At 34.8% G+C, this 21289-nt stretch overlaps 1 protein-coding gene across 2 annotated transcripts; it reads right to left on the bottom strand.

Moving 5' to 3' along the window:
* Positions 1–7571: 7571 nt before the first annotated feature.
* Positions 7572–19810, bottom strand: LOC122680498 (NKG2-A/NKG2-B type II integral membrane protein-like). Of its 2 annotated transcripts, XM_043881958.1 has the most exons (8): positions 19703–19807; positions 18832–19059; positions 18345–18443; positions 17816–17869; positions 17149–17300; positions 10087–10187; positions 9656–9776; positions 7572–7695 (listed from the first exon to the last, which is right to left on the bottom strand). In XM_043881958.1, the coding sequence occupies exons 2-7, from the start codon at positions 19016–19018 to the stop codon at positions 9659–9661; spliced, it is 711 nt and encodes a 236-aa protein (XP_043737893.1). In that variant the 5' UTR covers positions 19019–19059; positions 19703–19807; the 3' UTR covers positions 7572–7695; positions 9656–9658. The 2 variants fall into 2 exon arrangements, with proteins under 2 accessions (XP_043737893.1, XP_043737894.1); XM_043881959.1 differs by lacking the exon at positions 9656–9776 and having other exon boundaries at positions 19703–19810.
* Between the last annotated feature and the right edge of the window lie 1479 nt (positions 19811–21289).

The following is a 21289-nucleotide window of genomic DNA, read 5'->3' as shown; positions in this document are numbered from 1 at the left end:
CTATTCTTTGGAACCCTGCACTCAAATGAGTATATCTTTCCTTTTCTCTTTTGCCTTTCTCTTCTCTTCTTTTCTTAGCTATTTGTAAGGACTCCTCAGACAGCCATTCTGCCTTTTTGCATTTCTAAAAGATAAGAAATGCCATATATATATGTTAATATACTATACTGGCATTTCTCTTTCTGACTTACTTCACACAGTATAATAGGCTCCACTTTCATCCACCTCATTACAATTGACTCAAATGCTGGTAAAAGTGGTCAACCACGTGTAAAAGAATGAATCTAGAACAGTGTCTAACACCACACACAATAATAAACTCAAAACGGATTAAAGATCTAAATGTAAAACTAGAAACTATAAAACTATTGGATGAAAACAGAGGCAGAACACTCTTTCACATAAATTACAGCAAGATCCTCTATGACTCACCTTGAAGAGTAATGGAAATAAAAATACAAATGGGACCTAATTCTACTTAAAAGCTTTTGCAGAACAAAGGAAACTATAAGCAAGTTGGAAAGGCAGCCTTCAGAATGGGAGAAAACAGCAGCAGATGAAACTGACAAAGAACTCCAAACTATACAAGCAGCTCATGCAACTGGATACCAAAAAAGTGAACAACCCAATCAGAAAGTGGGCCAAAGAACTAAACAGACATTTCTCCAAAGAAGTACAGATGGTGAATAGACACATGAAAAGATGCTCAACATCACTCATTATTAGAGAAATGAAATCAAAGCAAAAACCAGAATGAGGTATCATCTCACACTGGTCAGAATGGCCGCCATCAAAATGTTGACACGCAATAATAGCTAGAGAGGGTGTGGAGCAAAGGGAACCCTTCTTCACTGTTGGTGGGAATGCAAACTGGTACAGCCACTATGGAGAACAGTGTGGAGATTCCTTAAAAACTGGAAATAGAACCAGTCCAGTATTCTTAACTGGAGAATTCCATGGACAGAGAAGCCTGCTAGGCTACAGTCCACGTGGTCTCAAAGAGTTGGACACGACTGAGCGAATGAGCACACACAATTATATTTCAATTGTTTTTGAAAAAACATTCATTATCAGAAAAAATAATACAATTCATTTAAAATTTTATACAATCAGAATATTATTTCCATTTCATAAAAGGTCAAGTTACTCACAAGCATCCAAACTCAGATTTTAATTCTCAAGCTTATGCTTGCAATTATATGCCTTTGGAAACTGACAACTTTCTGCTCTTATTCCCCATAAGGTTAGTATAACACAGTACGTTCACCAGGTAAAGAGTCTTCTATCCTGTAATAGAAAAAAATGCATAATTCTATTATAGTCTATGAAGACAACTCATGAAACAATGGCATTTTCCAAGTAACTGGAATACAAGATATTTTAAAATGGTTAATTATGTCTTTAACAAGATTTCAATCAGTTTGTTATCGGGAAAATGGACTACAGAGTAGCCTATTTTTCAACATTGATATCAACATTTTATTAACTTTCAACATCTTCCTTCAGCTTTCTATAATTTGACTAGAACAAATGCATTTATATTGTTTTAAAAAATTTCTCTTTATGTACTTTTCCTCCTCTATATAGCAATCTTTTAAAAAAAAACTTATTGTAGTTTTCAAGTTGAACCATTTAGCCACATCCATGGATGACCACGACCTTCACAAGAGACTGGAATCCACGATATAATTGATAGGGATATCAGAAATTTCTAGCCCCAAATAAAGAAATTTCACTTGAACAGTTTTTAATGAAATGTTTTCATTAATTTTTAAAAGGTAAGTAAAGATGTGTTTTTTTATAGGGTCTTTCATTCTTTAACATGCTATAAATGAGCATGTTAGATTCTAATGTAACACTAAAATACAAAAAGTTGAAAGCTGGAAGCTTTTAATATTGCCATAAATGTTAACCAATGTCTGTACTTTTGATTCAAAATTAACTTAAACATTTATACTTATCAGTTTCTCTGTTTTCTAATGTTAATGAGGAAAATTCTTTTTTTTTTTTTTTGAGGGCCATTTAACAAAGGGAAATTTACAAAGACATGAATTAATTGTAGAGTTCCCACAGAAGAATACACCTTGTATAACAACTTGGGGATATTGACAGCTGTGAATTGTATCTAACATTAAGCCTGAGGGATAAGAAGGAGTAATTGACCTGGCTGTAGGAGGTGGCACAGGTAAGCCTTTCCTCCTGTGTTGAGAAAAATCGTGTAGGCAACACAGGTGAGCCTTACAAGGGGGTCCATCAGAACACCTGCTAACAAGGAGCAGAAGAACTGGAAATCACCAAACGTGCATTAATGGTTTAAAAATGTAAATAAAGTATCATAAAGTCATATTCCATTGTTTAATGGAGTATTAATAGATCTTAGACAAACTACAAATATTAATATTTGTATACAATACAAATTCTATAATAATACAAATATCACTAGACAAACTACAAATATGTACGAAAACACAAGTGAATTCTAACAAAGATAATATGGACCGAATTAAGCCTTTAACAAAGCATTGGAAAAGTTTAATATCTTATTATTTCCTCTTCATTATCTATATAAAGCAGAATAGAATTCTAAGTAGTGCAGGACATCAAACTCGCATTCAACATTTTTTTCCACAAACGAATAGAATAGCAATCGTTGGAATATATAAACTACTCTCTTGGACAACAACCACAGTGAAATTCTGGAGAAAGATTGTGAATTACTATTCAAAGGCAATTTGAATTTTAAAAAATAGAAGTTAACCTACATGTATGCATAGATATAAACAGGTATGTATGTATAGTTATATATATACACATATATATATATGTATAGATATACACACACATAAAAAACATATCCATGCACCCTCAAGGATGGTACATATAAAACAAATCTCACTCATACATTCACAGACAGGGTCAGTCTCTCATACCCCAATTTATGTCTCCATATAAAGCAAACATTATCTTCTCTTAACACATCTTGAAAATCAAGAAATGAAACTTCTATTTTAGAATAGCAAAATTATTTGTCTTTTACCATGTTACAGCAGGTGAAAATTGGAGTCATTTGCCAACAATGGACATGGTGATCATACTGTTGCTTAGGGAAAGCACTCTCCCATGATCATTCCTTAGGAATGTTTGTTGCCTGATTTAATAAGTTATGTTCTATGCCTTAATCTTTTCTTATTTTCACTAGCCTAAGATAGGGACAAAATACAAGTTGCATTTACATCAGAGATTTAAATCATTATGTACCTTTCTGGAATCTTGCTATCGGAGAGGAGTTATTCTGCTCCTTCTTCTGCTTAGTTGATTACACCAAAGCCTTTGACTGTGTAGATCACAACAAACTGTGGAAAATTCTTCAAGAGATAGGACTACCAGACCACCTGGCCTGTCTCCTGAGAAATCTGTATGCAGGTCAAGAAGCAACAGTTAGAACTGGACAAGGAACAACAGACTAGTTCCTAATTGGGAAAGGAGTACATCAAGGCTGTATATAGTCACCCTGCTTATTTTACTTATATGCAGAGTACATCATGAGAAATACTGGGCTGGATGAAGCACAAGCTGGAATCACAATTGCTGGGAGAAATATCAATACCCTCAGATACGAAGATGATACCACCCGTATGGCAGAAAGCGAAGAACTAAAGAGCCTCTTGATGAAAATGAAATAGGAGAGTGAAAAAGCTGGCTTAAAACTTACCATTCAAAAAGGGAAGATCATGGCATCCAGTCCCATCACTTCACGGCAAAAAGATGGGGAAACAATGGAAACAGTGAGAGACTTTATTTTTTTGGACTCCAAAATCATTGCAGATTTGACTGCATCCATGAAATTGAAAGATGCTTACTCCTTGAAAGGAAAGCTTTGACCAACCTACACAGCATAATAAAATCAGAGACATTACTTTGCTGACAAGGATCCATCTAGTCAAAGCTTGGTTTTTCACTAGTCATGTATGTAGTGAGAGTTGGACCATACAGAGAGCTGAGCACTGAAGAATTGATGCTTTTGAACCATGGTGTTGGAGAAGACTCTTGAGAGTCCCTTGGACTGGGTGAGATCAAACCATTCCATCCTGGGGAAAATCAGTCCTGAATATTCACTGGAAGGACTGATGCTGCAGCTGAAACTCCAATACTTTGGCCACCTGATGGGAGGAACTGACTCATTGGAAAAGACAGTGATGCTGGGAAAGATTGAAGGTGGGAGAAGGGGACAACAGAGGATGAGATGGTTGGATGGTGTCACCCAGTCGATGGACATGAGTTTGACGAAGCTCTGGGAGTTGGTGATGGACAGGGAAGTCTGGCATGCTGTGGTCCATGGGATTGCAAAGAGTTGGACATGACTGAGTGACTGAACTTAACTGAAATGTGACAAAACCATTATGGTTTTTACGGATGTTAAACAGCTGTATTACGAAGCCATTTTACTATCTATATGAAATAGAATGTCTAGAAAATGCAAATTACCAAACGTAGTACAACAACTGTAAACCTGTATAACCTTAACATGTGTTAAATATATTAAGTTCACTGTGTAAACCTTCCTGCAAGAAATTCTAGGAGCTCTAATGGTAACAATAGTGGATAATAACACTTAAAACTATTGCAGGTCTTCCACCACAAAACAGAGACTTCTATAGAGCCTTGATAACAAACATGTCAAGTTACACAATATTAATGGATTCAGTCCAAACTCTTTGTGATAATGGATGAAGAAAACCATCCTAGTCTAAATATGATATATGCAGTGATTTTTCAAAGGAGGAAAATACAGAATGATTTTTGTTGTTTTATTTCAGGAATGTATAATTGGTCAACATTGAAGGAAAGAGATACTTCAAAAACATTTAAAAATTTTCTCATTCTATTGAAAGGAAAATAGTAAAATGGTAACATGACTGATTGCATATAAAACCTACAGGAAAATTATGAATAATATGGAATTGCTTTCATGTGAGAAAGGTATATGAAAAAACCCAAAAAACACCTCCTGTTTGAGCATGAAATACTGAAATATTTTCCCCCAGTATAGGAAGGATACTTATAAGACCTTTACTGCACCATCTGTTCAACATTGGAAATAAAAGCCAATTGGGTAAAAATAAGTCAAAATCAAGAACAACAGGAAAAAAGCAAAGAATAATAAGAAAAAATTATTGCACCTGGAGGGAAGAAATAAAATGTGAATATTCAGAGATGCACTATCTATTTATATAAAAAATCCAGAGGAATATATATTTGAAATGATAAAATTAATACATACAATCAGAGAAGTCATTGGGCACAATTCTCTTTGCAGCAGCAACCACGGCTACAAATTTAAAAACAAAATTGCTATTTAGAAAAGCATGGCTATGAAGTGTCCATATTTGTGTGGAATTTCAATATTAGAAACTATAAAATATTATAGGGGGATTTCGCTGCTTGTCCAGATTACCTGCTTCCCAGTGCAGGGATTGGGCATTCGACCCGTGTTCACTAAACCAAGATACCACATGCTGAACAGGGTCACACAAATAAACAAATAATAAAAATTGATCAATAAAATAGGGAGAATTTAAAGAAAACCTAATTGATTGGAAGGATAAAGCATGATATTGACTGGAAGAGTCAGTATTGTAAGATGATTATTTCAGAAATTATTTTAAAGATTAAATGCAGTCCCAAAGCTGTTGTTTTTAAAAAACTTTATTGAGGAATAATTTACAGAGCATAAAATGTATCCATTTAAAATATATAAATCCATGATTGTAAAATTATTCACAGTTTACAGCCATCACTACTATCAAAATCTAGAAAGCATTCATCACTAATCAGTTTGCAGTCTTTTCCTATTCCCATCTCTTCACAACCCTTAGAATCACTAATCTACTTTTGGTCTCTCTACTCCTGTTTTTGATATTACATGGAACTGGGCTCACACAATATGCAATCTTTTAGAAGTTTAAATGCCATAAACATCCTGTTGAGCAAAAAAAGTGAACACAAAAGTAATGATACCTATACTTTTGAATGTGTGTATGATATTTCAATGGGGTTTCCCAGGTGGCCCTCGTGGTAAAGAAACTGCCTGCCAATGCAGGAGATGAGGGTTTGATCCCTGGGTCAGGAAGATCCTCCAGGGATTATGAAATGCTAGCCCACTCCAGTAGTCTTTTAAAAAAATTAATTAATTTATTTTAATTGGAGGATAATTACTTTAAAATATTGTGGTATTTTTCTCATCCATCAACATGAATCAGCCATGGGTGCATGTGTGTTACCCCATCCAAGAACCACCCCTCCCACCTTCCTTCCTGCCCCATCCCTCTGGGTTGTCCCAGAGCACCAGCTCTGAGTGTCCTGCTTCATGCATCCATCTTGCACTGGTCATCTATTTTATATATGGTAACACACATGTTTCAATTCTCTCATCATCCCACCCTCGCCTTCTCCCACATACTCCAAAAGTCTGTTCTTTATATCTGTGTCTCTTTTGTTGCCTTGCATATAGGATAGTTGTTACCATCTTTCTAAAGTCCATATATATGCATTAACATAGTGTATTGATGGTTCTCTTTCTGGTTTAGTTCCCTCTGTATAATAGGCTGCAGTTTCATCCACCTCATTAGAACTGATTCAAATGCTGGCAAAACTGGTCAACCATATATTAAAGAATGAAACTAGAACACTTTCTAACACCATAAACAAAGATAAACTCAAAATAGATTTAAGATCTAAATTTAACACCAGAAACTATTAAAACTCTTAGAGGAAAACAGAGGCATAACACCCTCTGACATAAATCACAGCAAGATCCACCTTGCAGAGGAATGGACATAAACACAAAAATACAAATGGGACCTAGTGAAACTTAAAAGATTTTGCACAATGAATGTGCAAAGAAACACCAACGTTAAGAAGAAACAAAGAGATCAAATGAACAACTTGATCTTCCACTTCACAGAACCTCAGAAAGAAGAACAAGGACCAAAGTTAATGGATGGAAGGAAATAACAAAGATTGAAGGGGAAATAAATAGAGATAGAAAAGCAATATAAAAGATCAATGAAACTAAGAGCAAACAGAAAACTTGAAAAATACATCATAAATCATATTTCCAAGCATATTCACATAGCATATAGTAGTGGTGTCACTGCATTAGCCTCTAGACAGGTTGACAACTGGGCGCTTGAAAGGCGGGTGCTGTGCTTAGTTGTTCAGTCATGTCTGACTCCTCGTGACCCCATGGACTGTAGCCCGCCAGGCTCCTCTGTCCATGGGGATTCTCCAGGCATATGAATGAATGTTCAAACAATTTATAAGAATTACAAGATAAATATAAAACCAAATGTCTGTCTTGTGAAGTATTGACTGCCTTATATGCTTACTTGACAAATGAAATAAAACAAAACAAAGTAGAAACCCAAGCTTGCGTCACAAGAAATTAAAAATGAAAAAGGTAAAATTAGGTGAAATTAAAACCAAATGAAGTAGAAGGAAGAAAGCAATAATTAGTGCAAAATCAAGACAAAGGACAAAATTGCAATATGGAGAAACAAGACCAAATGTATTCTTATTGGATATATTTAATAAAATGGATAAAAGACTGCTGAAAAAAATTGAAAAGGGGGAATTTCCCAGTGGTTCAGTGGTAAAGACTCCATGCTTTCACTGGTGATGGCCCAAGTTCAATACCTGTTTGGTGAAGTAAGACCCAAAAGCCATGAGGTGAGGCAAAAATAATTTTTTTTTGTTTTTAAAGAAGAATCAAATCTTTTACAAGTATAATAAATAAAGGGATAATGTATAGTTTTTACAGATACTAAACAGATAAAAAGCAATATTATGAATACATTTTAGTGTCCATATAAAATAGAAAAATTCTAAAATCCAAATCACCAATATAAAGTGCAGCAAATAGAAACCTGAGTAAACCTAACATATATTGTAAAACATTAAGTTCATTATATAAACTTTTCTACAAAATAGTTCTAGATGCTCAGATGGCATTGGTAGTGAATAATAACACGTAAAAATGTAGCAGTACTCTTTCACAAAGTTTCAGGTAAAAGAAAAAGAAATACTTCCTAATAATAGCTTTCGTAACAACCTGTCAAGTATGTAACATAACTGAAAACTCAGTTAAAGCTCTTTGTGAATGTAGATGAAGAAAAATAGCTTAATCTAGATATAACATATGCATTGATTTTTTAAGAAAACGGGCAACACAGATGATCACTGTGAGTTTATTTCAGAAGTGCAAGATTGGTTTAATATTGGTTTAATAGAAGAAATAAAGGTAATTTACTTCATAATCGTTATACAAAGAAAACATTTACCATTCCAACTGATGGAAAATAATGCAAATGTAACATCAACATCAACTGATTATAAAATTTGTTTGAAATATGAGAATATTATGGTTTCACATGAGAAAACATATGATGAAAAAAACCTTAAGATAAATCTCATATTTAAGGATGAACTATTGAAATCTCTTCCTTGACTAAGAAGACATAGATACAGTATCTTTACTGTACCTTCTATTCAAATTTGGAAATTAAATTGTAGCCTATGAAAATAAGTCAAGAAAAAAAATAATTGCACCTGAAAAAAAGACATGAACAACTATTATATGTATACTAATCTCACATAAAATCCATAAGAATAAATATTTGAAATGATGGACTTAATACAAAAAGTCAGAGAACTTATTGACTATAAGGCCAACATGTAAACCTCAATATATTACTCTTTACTGCACCAAAAATTACTAAAATTTTTAAAATAAGAGTGTCAGTTACAAAATCATGACTATGAAACACCCATGTATATTTAACATCTCAAAATAGAGAAATACAAAATCTGACAGGGAAAATTTAAAGAAAACTTAACTCATGGAAGGATAAAGCATATTGACTGGAACAGCCAATATTTTAAAGATGACTCTCTTTATAAATTATTTTAAATTTTAAATGCAATCCCAAGAAGTTTTTATTTTAAACATATTTATTGAGGTACAATTTACACACCATAAAATCCATCTATTTAAACTATATAAATCAGTGATTTTAAATATGTTCACAGTTTACAACCATCACCACTATCAATATCTAGAAAATATTAATCACTGATCAAGTAGCAGTCATTTCCTTTCTCATCTCCCCATAGCTCTTGGTAATTGCTCCTTTTGGTCCTTGTTCTCAAATATCAAATTTTTTGATATTTCATGTAAACAGACTCAGGAAACGTGACATTTTAGAAAGTTTGAAAGCCATAAACATATTGTTGAGTAAAAAAGGCCAGACACAAAAGGATTGATATCTATACTTTTTGGTATGCATATTATATTTCAACAGTGTTTTTAAAATTAATTTATTTTTTATTGAAGGAAATTTTTTTGAATTTTTATTTTGAATTTCTATTTTTTTATTTTATTTTGAACCTTTATTTTTATGTTTATTTTGAATTTTTATTGAAGGAATTTATTGAAGGAATGTTTATTGAAGGAATTTACAGAATTTCAATGTTTTCTTTCAATAGTTTTTGAAAACATTATTAAAACAAATAACATAATTCATTTCAAAATTTATGTAATCATAACAATATTTCGTTTTCATAAAAGATAAAGTTACTCAACAGCATCCAAACTCACTTTTTAATTCTCAAGCTTATGCTTGCAATTATATGCATTTGGAGTCTGACAGTCTTCTGCTTTTATGCCCCATGAGGATAGTACAGCACACTTATGTTCATCACGTAAATAGTCTGTTATACTGTTATAAAAAAAATGCATAACTTTGTTATAGTCTATGAAGACAACTCATGAAGCAATAGTATTTCTATGTAACTGTAATAAAAGATATTTTGAAAATGGGTGATGATGTTTTTAATAAAATTTCAGTAAGAGTTTGTTATTAGAAAAATGGGTTACAGAGTAGCCCATTTTTGAACATTTATATCAACATTTTATTAACTTTCAACATCTTCTTCAGCTTTCTATAATTCAATGAAAACAAATGTATTCATATTGTTAATATTTCTTTATTTTTCCTCTTCTATACAGCATTCATTTTAAAAACTTACTTTAGTTTGAAAATTGAACCATTGCGCCACATCCATGGTTGACCACGACCTTCACGAAAGACTGGAATCCATGATATAATTGATAGGGACATCAGAAATTTCTAGCCCAAAATAAAGAATTTTCACTTAAATATCATTATGAAAAATTTTTATTAATTTTTAAAATGCAAGTCAAAGGATACATTATTCCCTAGGATCTTTAGTTCTTTGAACAAAATGAGTATGTTAGATTTTACATCTAACCCAATAACACATAAAAGTTGACTACACCAAAGCCTTGGACTGTGTGGATCACAACTCTGGAAAATTCTTAAAGAAATTGGAATATCAGAGAAATTGATATTTCTTACCTGCCTTACCTCCCTCCTGAGAAATCCGTATGCAGGCCAAGAAACAACGGTTAGAATCAGACATGGAACAACAGACTGGTTCCAAATAAGGAAAGGAGTATGTCAAGGCTGTATACTGTCACCCTGCTTATTTAACTTATATGCAGAGTACATCATAGGAAATGGCAAGCTGAATGAAGCACAAGCTGGAGTCAAGATTGCCAGGAGAAATCTCAATAACCTCAGATATGAAGATGACACCCCCCCCCACCCCTCCTTATGGCAGAAAGCGAAGAGGAACTGAACAGCCTCTTGATGAAAGTGAAACAAGAGTGAAGAAGCTGTCTTGAAACTCAACATTTGAAAAACTAAGATCATGGCATCTGGTCCTATCACTTTATGGTAAATAGCCGGGGAAACAATGGAAACATTTACAGACTTTATTTTCTTTGGCTCCAAAATCACTGCAGATGGTGACTGCAGCCCTGAAATTAACACTTGCTCCTTGGAAGAAAAGCTATGACCAACCTAGACAGCATATTAAAAGCAGAGACATTGCCAACAAAGGTCCGTCTAGTCAGAGCTATGATTTTTTCCAGTAGTCATATATGGATGTGAGAGTTGAACCATAAGGAAAGCTGAGCGCTGAAGAACTGATGCTTTTTTTTTGTTGTTGTTGGAGGCTAATTACTTTACAATATTGTAGTGGGTTTTGTCATACATTGACATGAATCAGCCATGGATTTACATGTATTCCCCATCCCGATCCCCCCTCCCACCTCCCTCTCTACCTGCTCCCTCTGGGTCTTCCCAGTGCACCAGGCCTGAGCACTTGTCTCATGCATCCAACCTGGGCTGGTGATCTGTTTCACTATAGATAATATACATGTTTCGATGCTGTTCTCTCGAAACATCCCACCCTCGCCTTCTCCCACAGAGTGCAAAAGTCTGTTCTGTACATCTGTGTCTCTTTTTCTGTTTTGCATATAGGGTTATCATTATCATCTTTATAAATCCCATATATATGTGTTAGTATGCTGTAGTGTTCTTTATCTTTCTGGCTTACTTCACTCTGTATAATGGGCTCCAGTTTCATCCATCTCATTAGAACTGATTCAAATGAATTCTTTTTAATGGCTGAGTAATATTCCATGGTGTATATGTACCACAGCTTCCTTATCCATTCATCTGCTGATGGGCATCTAGGTTGCTTCCATGTCCTGGCTATTATAAACAGTGCTGCGATGAATATTGGGGTGCACGTGTCTCTTTCAGATCTGGTTTCCTCAGTGTGTATGCCAAGAAGTGGTATTGCTGGGTCATATGGCAGTTCTATTTCCAGTTTTTTAAGAAATCTCCACACTGTTCTCCATAGCAGCTGTACTAGTTTGCATTCCCACCAACAGTGTAAGAGAGTTCCCTTTTCTCCACACCCTCTCCAGCATTTATTGCTTATAGACATTTGGATAGCAGCCATCCTGACTGGCGTGTAATGGTACCTCATTGTGGTTTTGATTTGCATTTCTCTGATAATGAGTGATGTTGAGCATCTTTTCATGTGTTTGTTAGCCATCTGTATGTCTTCTTTGGAGAAATGTCTGTTTAGTTCTTTGGCCCATTTTTTGATTGGGTCATTTATTTTTCTGGAATTGAGCTGCAGGTGTTGCTTGTATATTTTTGAGATTAATCCTTTGTCTGTTGCTTCATTTGCTATTATTTTCTCCCAATCTGAGGGCTGTCTTTTCACCTAGCTTATAGATCCTTTGTTGTGCAACAGCTTTTAAGTTTCACTAGGTCCCATTTGTTTATTTTGGCTTTTATTTCCAATATTCTGGGAGGTGGGTCATAGAGGATCCTGCTGTGATTCATGTCGGAGAGTGTTTTGCCTATGCTCTCCTCTAGGAGTTTTATAGTTTCTGGTCTTACATTTAGATCTTCAATCCATTTTGAGTTTATTTTTGTGTATGGTGTTAGAAAGTGTTCTAGTTTCATTCTTTTACAAGTGGTTGACCAGTTTTCCCAGCACCACTTGTTAAAGAGGTTTTCTTTTTTCCATTGTATATTCTTGCCTCCTTTGTCGAAGATAAGGTGTCCATAGGTTCATGGATTTATCTCTGGGCTTTCTATTCTGTTCCATTGATCTATATTTCTGTCTTTGTGCCAGTACCATACTGTCTTGATGACTGTGGCTTTGTAGTAGAGCCTGAAGTCAGGCAGGTTGATTCCTCCAGTTCCATTCTTCTTTCTCAAGATTACTTTGGCTATTCAAGGTTTTTTGTATTTCTATACAAATTGTGAAATTATTTGTTCTAGTTCTGTGAAAAGTACCGTTGGTAGCTTAACAGGGATTGCATTGAATCTATAGATTGCTTTGGGTAGTATAGCCATTTTGACAATATTGATTCTTCCAATCCATGAACATGGTACGTTTCTCCATCTGTTTGTGTCCTCTTTGATTTCTTTCATCAGTGTTTTATAGTTTCTATGTATAGGTCTTTTGTTTCTTTAGGTAGATATACTCCTAAGTATTTTATTCTTTTTGTTGCAATGGTGAATGATATTGTTTCCTTAATTTCTCTTTCTGTTTTCTCACTGTTAGTGTATAGGAATGCAAGGGATTTCTGTGTCAATTTTATATCCTGAAACTTTACTATATTCATTGATTAGTTCTAGTAATTTTCTGGTAGAGTCTTTAGTGTTTTCTATGTAGAGGATCATGTCATCTGCAAACAGTGAGAGTTTCATTTCTTCTTTTCCTATCTGGATTCCTTTTACTTCTTTTTCTGCTCTGATTGCTGTGGCCAAAACTTCCAAAACTATATTGAATAGTAGTGGTGAGAGTGGGCACCCTTGTCTTGTTCCTGTTTTTAGGGGAAATGCTTTCAGTTTTTCACCATTGAGGGTAACGCTTGCTGTGGGTTTGTCATAGATCACATCCTGGGCCATAAATCTAGTCTTGGTAAATTCAAAAAAATTGAAATCATTCCAGTCATCTTTTCTGACCACAGTGCAGTAAGATTAGATCTCAACTACAGGAAAAAAATTGTTAAAAATTCAAACATATGGAGGCTAAATAACATGCTTCTGAATAACCAACAAATCATAGAAGAAATCAAAAAAGAAATCAAAATATGCGTAGAAATGAATGAAAATGAAAACACAACATCCCAAAACCTATGGGACACTGTAAAAGCAGTGCTAAGGGGAAGGTTCATAGCATTACAGGCTCACCTCAAGAAACAAGAAAAAAGTCAAATAACCTAACTCTACACCTAAAGCAACTAGAGAAGGAAGAAATGAATAAAGCTAGGGTTAGTAGAAGGAAAGAAATCTTAAAAATTAGTGCAGAAATAAATGCAAATGAAACTAAAGAGACCATAGCAAAAATCAACAAAGCTAAAAGCTGGTTTTTTGGAAAAATAAACAAAATTGACAAACCATTAGTCAGACTCATCAAGAAACCAAGGGAGAAGAACCAAATCAACAAAATTAGAAATGAAAATGGAGAGATCACAACAGACAACACTGAAATACAAAGGATCATAAGAGACTACTACCAGCAGCTATCTGCCAATAAAATGGACAACTTGGAAGAAATGGACAAATTCTTAGAAAAGTATAACTTTCCAAAACTGAACCAGGAAGAAATAGAAGATCTTAACAGAGCCATCACAAGCAAGGAAATCAAAACTGTAATCAGAAATCTTCCAGCAAACAAAAGCCCAGGACCAGATGGCTTCACAGCTGAATTCTACCAAAAATTTAGAGAAGAGCTAACACCTATCTTACTCAAACTCTTCCAGAAAATTGCAGAAGAAGGTAAACTTCCAAACTCATTCTATGAGGCCACCATCACCCTAATTACAAAACCAGACAATGATGCCACAGAAAAAGTAAACTACAGGCCAATATCACTGATGAACATAGATGCAAAAATCCTTAAAAAATTCTAGCAAACAGAATCCAACAACATATTAAAAATATACACCATGACCAAGTGTAGGGCTTTATCCTAGGAATGCAAGGATTCTTTAATATCTGCAAATCAATCAATGTAATACACCACATTAACAAACTGAAAGATAAAAACCATATGATTATCTTAATAGATGTAGAGAAAGCCTTTGACAAAATTCACACCCATTTATGATTAAAACTCTCCAGAAAGCAGGAATAGAAGGAACATACCTCAACATAATAAAAGAACTGATGCTTTTGATCTGTGGTGTTGGAGAAGACTCTTGAGAGTCTCTTGGACTGCAAGGAAATCAAACCAGGCAAGCTTAAAGGAAATCAGCCCTGAATATTCATTGGAAAGACTGATGCTGAAGTTGAAACTCCAATACTTTGGTCACTTGCTGTGAAGAAACGACTCCTTGGAATAGACCCTGATGCTGGAAAAGATTGAAGGTAGGAGAAAAGGATGACAGGGGATGAGATGGTTGGATGGAAAACTCAATGGATGTGAGATTGAGCAAGCTCCAGGAGTTGGAGATGGATAGGGAAGCCTGGCAGGCTAGACTGCAGTCCATTGGGTCTCAGAGTTGGACTTGACTGAGCAACTGAACTGAACTGAACTTAGTTCTCTGAATAGAATGAGCAGGTTAAATTCCAAATGTAATACTAAAATCATAAAAGTTGTAAGCTGGAATTTTTAATATTGCAATAAATATTAACCATGTCTGTACTTTTGACTCAAAATTAATTCAAATATATATACTTATCAGTTCCACAGTTTTCTAATGTTAATAAGGAATTTTTTTTGAGGACCATTGTATAAAGGGAGTATTTACAAAGACATGACTTAGTTGTACATATCCAACAAATAATACACTTAGTATATCAAAACTTGGGATATTGACAGCTGTGAATTGTATCTAACCTTAAGCCTGAGGGATAAGAAGGTGGAGTAATTGAATAGAATATGTGCAGTAAGGAAAATTCTGATTCATGTAATTTAGTTTTTACTCATGTCAAAACTAACATAACAAGGCTTTAAATAAGTTTTAAGATTCCGTGATGTTCTTTTTTCTGGATACTGTGAGTATATCATTGCATTTCTCTAATATTATACAATCCTCAGAATTTCAGTTTTAGAAGAAAATTAAGGGAATGAAATTGAGAAAATAAGTGACATGAGAGCCGAAGATTTAGTTTTCTGAGTCTGACACCGTTCTTTGACTAGATAAACCCCAAAGCAATCTATTTCTGTGGAATCCAGTGGACAAGACAAGGGGTCAGAGAATCATTTCTGTCTGTTACTCCCTGCTCAGTTCAACTGTAGACACGGGAACTAATGAAAGACACAAGAAAGAAGAACCCTGCATGGTGGGAAGAGAAAAGTGAAGAGGTTTGAGACTATCCAGTAGCCCTAATCCTCTGTAATCTCTAATGACTTCTCCATGATGAGAGAACAAGATGGGAGGTGCGGGAACAATAATTATGGGCATCTTGTATAGGGGACTTGATGAAAGTGAAAGAGGAGAGTGAAAAAGTTGGCTTAAGACTCATCATTCAGAAAACTAAGATCATGGCATCTGGTCCCATCACTTCATGGGAAATAGATGGGGAAAAAGTGTCAGACTTAATTTTTCTGGGTTCCAAAATCACTGCAGATGGTGATTGCAGCTGTAAAATTAAAAGATGCTTACTCCTTGGAAGGAAAGTTATGACCAATCTAGATAGTATGTTAAAAAGCAGAGACATTACTTTGCCAACAAAGGTCCGTCTAGTCAAGGCTATGGTTTTTCCAGTGGTCTTGTACGGATGTGAGAGTTGGACTGTGAAGAAAGATGAGCGCCAAAGAATTGATGCTTTTGAAGTGAGGTGTTGGAGAAGACTCTTGAGAGTCCCTTGGACTGCAAGGAGATCCAACTGCTCCATCCCAGTGGAGATAAGTCCTGGGTGTTCATTGGAAGGACTGATGTTGAAGCTGAAACTCCAATATTTTGGCCACCTCATGCGAAGAGTTGACTCATTGGAAAAGACCCTGATGCTGGGAGGGGCTGGGGGCAGGAGGAGAAGGGAACGACAGAGGATGAGATGGCTGGATGGCATCACCAACTTGATGGACATGAGTTTGAGTAAACTCTGGGGGTTGGTGATGGACAGGGAGGCCTGGCGTGCTGTGATTCATGGGGTCGCAAAGAGTTGGACATGACTGACTGACTGACCTGAACTGACTGTATAGGGGACGACAGAGGATGAGATGTTTGGATGGCATCACTGACTCAATGGGCATGGGGTTGGGTAAACTCTGGGAGTTGGTGATGGACAGGGAGGCCTGGCGTGCTGCAGTTCATGAGGTCGCAAAGAGTCGGACTCGACTGAGTGACTGAACTGAACCGTATCCTCCCCACCATCAGATGAAAGTGACCTGGGCCTCTTACTTCCCAACACCCAATGCCTAACCTAACTCTAGAAGGTGGCACAGGTCAGCCTTTCCTCCTGTGCTGAGAGAATCCCGTGGGCAACACAGGTGAGCCTTACAAGGTGGTCCATCAGAACACCTGCTAACAAGGAGCAGAAGAACTGGAAATCACCAAATGTGCACTAATGGTTTAAAAATGAAAATAAAGTATCATAAAGTCATATTCCATTGTTTAATGGAATATTAAGAGATCCTAAAATAAGCCAACTACAAATATGTACAAAAACACAAGCGAATTCTAACAAATATAATATTGGCTGAATCAAGCCTTTAATAAAGTGTTTGAAACACTTAATATCTTACCATTTCCTCTTCATTATCTATGTAAAGCAGAGTAGAATTCTTAGTAGTGCAGGACATGAAACTCCCATCCAATGTTTCTTTTTCCAAACTAATAGAATAGCAATTGTTGGAATATATAAACCACTCTTTTGGACAACAACCACAATGAAATTCTGGAGAAAGATTATGAATTACTATTCAAAGGCAATTTGAATTTTAAAAAACAAAAATTAACTTACATGTATGCATAGATATAAACATGTATGTGTATATATAACATAGCTATATGCCCTCAAGGCTGGTACATATTAAATAAATCTCACTCATACTTTCACAGCGTCAGTCTCTCATACCCCAATTTATGTCTCTATATAAAGCAAGCATATAAAATATCTCCTCTTTACATGTCCTAAAAATCAAGAAATGAAGCTTTTATTTTAGAGTAGCAAAATTATTTGTCTTTTACCATATTACAGCAGGCAAAAATTGGAGTCAATTGCCAACAATGGATATGGTGATCATCTTGTTGCACAGGGAAAAACACTCTCCCTTAATCATTATTTAGGCAAGTTTGTTGCCGATTTTGTAATTTATCTTCTATCCCTAAATCTTTTCTTATTTTCACTAGCCTAAGATAGAGACAAAATAGAAATTGTATTTATATCAGAGCTTTAAAATCATTATGTACCTTTTTGGAGTCTTGCTATCGGAGAGGAGTTATTCTGCTCCCGTATTACAGTAGCTACAAAATTAATCATTATAAAAATTAACATTGCTCTAAATAAATCATAAGGATTTCAGTTTGTGAGTTTGAAATTCAGTTTATTGTTTAGGATTAGAGTAGTCTGTAATAAAGCTTATTTTACCAAAAAAAATTAATCGGGTAATGAAGATTCGGTGGAAAAAATATTTTAAAAACCTAAAGGAGTAGATTTTACCACCCCTTATCAATCTCAAAAATTAATTTGTGTTTCTCAATAAGATCTTTCAATTCCCTAAAGCATGCTTTTGAGTTATGAAATCAGAATATCCATATACATACTCTCTGTAATTGTCTTGTGTTGTATGTATTTCACAAATTCCAAATACATTCTGCATTTAGTCTAATTGCATGTATTTTAATGATAGACACATTCTATAATCTTGTGAAATGTTTAGAGAACTGACCATCATTAAAGTAAAAAGTTCCCTTATAGTTTTTTCAAAAATGTACTTACAGGGAGTAACAACGATCATTGTCACCACAGTGGACATGAGGACAAGGCAGATGATTCCCAGGATCCCAGCAATGCACTTCTCTGGAGGTGATGGTGAACCTGTAGGGAGATAAAAGGAGACAGTGAGAAAGGAGTGAAGGAGTGCTGGGGACAGTTGGTTAGATTTTATATACACGAGAACCCATATGAACAGGGATTTATGGATATAAACTTGGACCCCAACCCATTTCTACCACTGTAGTCTTTAATATATGTTGGATTTTCAGCGAATATAATGCTGAATGAGTTGTTGATCAAAGACTTCAAATTATAGCAATGCCAGAACAAAAGTAGTCTTCCAATTTCACATTAGAATACCATAACCAACTTTAAGCTCCCTTTCTCAAAATGAAAAATATGTGAGCTTTTCCCCTGTCTTCCTCCACACCTCTGCACCCCAACTGCACATCTTAGAACAGTTTCTTTGTGTGACTAGTAAGTGTTTTACCTTTGGAGTGGTAGTTCTTGTCATTCTCATGAAGATTCTGAGAAGCATTTTGAAGATTTAGTTCTGCATATGTTAATTCCTGCTCAGTTATTGAACTGGAACTTTTAGAAATCTTCGGTTTCATTTGCGGTCTCTTTGAGCTCTTGACTGCCTTCAGTTCTACATAAGTTACTCCCTGGTTATTCATCTTTGCAGCTGAGTGAGGTCAAGGACCATGCTCTAAGTGAACTGAGGAATAAGTGGTGTAGATGAGATAAGAACCTTAGTATAATAAGATGGGTGGGGCAAAGAGTTTAGTGTTCACTTTGCAGCTGAACAAACATAAAACCTGCTTCTAAATTCTTCAGTACTTTAAAGAAGCCTTTTATGAAAGAATACTTTTTAAGAAAGATATTCTGTAGTTGACAATATATTATTAGTTGAAACAATGAAAAGCAGTAAATTAGGGAGCAGTAAAGAAGTTCGTGGCTAATAATATCTTCACTGAAGTCAGATTCCATAGAAATATTTTAAAATCATCATAGTGCTTGTATTAAAATTAAAATGTTCTATTAACAAGGGAGATTCACCTATATTTATAGTAATTTTGAAATTTAATAATGACTTAAAGACTGAGTTCTTTAAAGATGAGGAGAGAGAATGTTGGCATATACAACAATCTCCTGCACTAAATTACACTATTTGGTGACTTACTTTGATGAATGAAAAGGGGTGTCAAATGGTATTTATTTTGAATGGTGGAGGAGTTCTGAGAAATCATTAACAACTGAGGAAATGTTTCCTATATTGTAAAATATCACATGACACTAATCATATATAAACTAAACAATATGAAAAATAAAACAACAGAAAAATACTAAAAAATACTTACTTTACAAAAGTTGTTGATAAGTGATTTAATGGCTAATATTTGAACCCACAAAATGAAAAACAGGAATAGGTCATTTATGGAAGACACCTTTGGTTCAAACTTTCAGAAAGTTCCTATAAATGTGAAAGTTAGTAAAGGTCGTTTTAGTTGTATAAGTGATGGTGATTACTTATGAAAAATCCAGATAACATAACAATAATTCAGACAGTTGATGCAGTAGTCAGAAATATCTGTAAATGAATTGCAGCTTTTAAATTGACAAAATGTGACCTTCAAAAAGTTATTTCGTATCTAGTATCATATTATAATCTAAAATGGAAATAAGGTTATGTAATGTATAGTACATGTAACATTGAACACTCAACCTGGCACTTATAAGTTCTCAATAAATATCAGTTTTAATTATTATTTTGGTCATCATTTTTATGGTACTATTTCTTTTTTTTTTATTAAATTTATTTATTTATTTTTTTATTAGTTGGAGGCTAATTACTTCACAACATTTCAGTGGGTTTTGTCATACATTGATATGAATCAGCCATAGATTTACACGTATTCCCCATCCCGATCCCCCCTCCCACCTCCCTCTCCACCCGATTCCTCTGGGTCTTCCCAGTGCACCAGGCCCGAGCACTTGTCTCATGCATCCCACCTGGGCTGGTGATCTGTTTCACTGTAGATAATATACATGCTGTTCTTTTGAAACATCCCACCCTCACATTTTCCCACAGAGTTCAAAAGTCTGTTCTGTATTTCTGTGTCTCTTTTTCTGTTTTGCATATAGGGTTATCGTTACCATCTTTATTATTTATATCAGTTAGTATCTTTAATTAGTTTAGGATATCATTTATGTGATGTCTGATTTTTTTAAAAAATGCTTTCATTACTTACAATTAAGTTTAAATTAGCCTTTAGGAAGTTACCTCAATTTGATTTTTATTAAAAATTTGGATTGTTGCATTCAATCTAATACATGTATGAGGAATTATGTTTGGCCTTTGCTATACAATGAATTCCTTTCCAAGAATCTATTTATGAAGTTTGAGCACAAATATATTAACATATTATTGTACAAAAAACTTACCTTCTACTGATCATGAAATCCAAAACTAATTGTTCCCTGTCATGAGGTCTTTGGGTTCCACTTAATATTATATACAAACCCATTCATGCCGTGTGTATGCACTTGAATAACATTCTACAGACAATAATTTTAATACTTGGAGAAATGGTCCATCATATTTGATATCTTATTATTGCTTTTTACTTCATATTGTTTTTTTTAAAAAACAATGTTCTACTTTGATTTTGCCGTATATAAACTGCACTTCACTTGCATCACATTTAATATTCGTTAGTGCCCACTAAGTGAGATGGTCTAATAGAGAGACAAGAGAGGAGAGACACATACCTTCTGTTGCCCAGAAAGTCGTGCATCCTTTAGTAGGGAGGTCAGGTTACTCTCATAAAAGATGCCTGCTATGGCTGGGTAATAAAAGGAGAAATTTAAAAGCATAAATCCAGGACAAGAATAAGCAATGTCTGTGACTTTCACAGACTGCCCTGTGAAGGCTCAGAGTGAAGCAA

The sequence above is a fragment of the Cervus elaphus genome, chromosome 22 (genome assembly GCF_910594005.1).
Source record: "Cervus elaphus chromosome 22, mCerEla1.1, whole genome shotgun sequence".
Taxonomy (NCBI): Eukaryota; Metazoa; Chordata; class Mammalia; order Artiodactyla; family Cervidae; genus Cervus; species Cervus elaphus.
The sequence above is the reverse complement of the archived record's forward strand: the minus strand, read 5'-3'. Positions and strand labels throughout refer to the sequence as shown.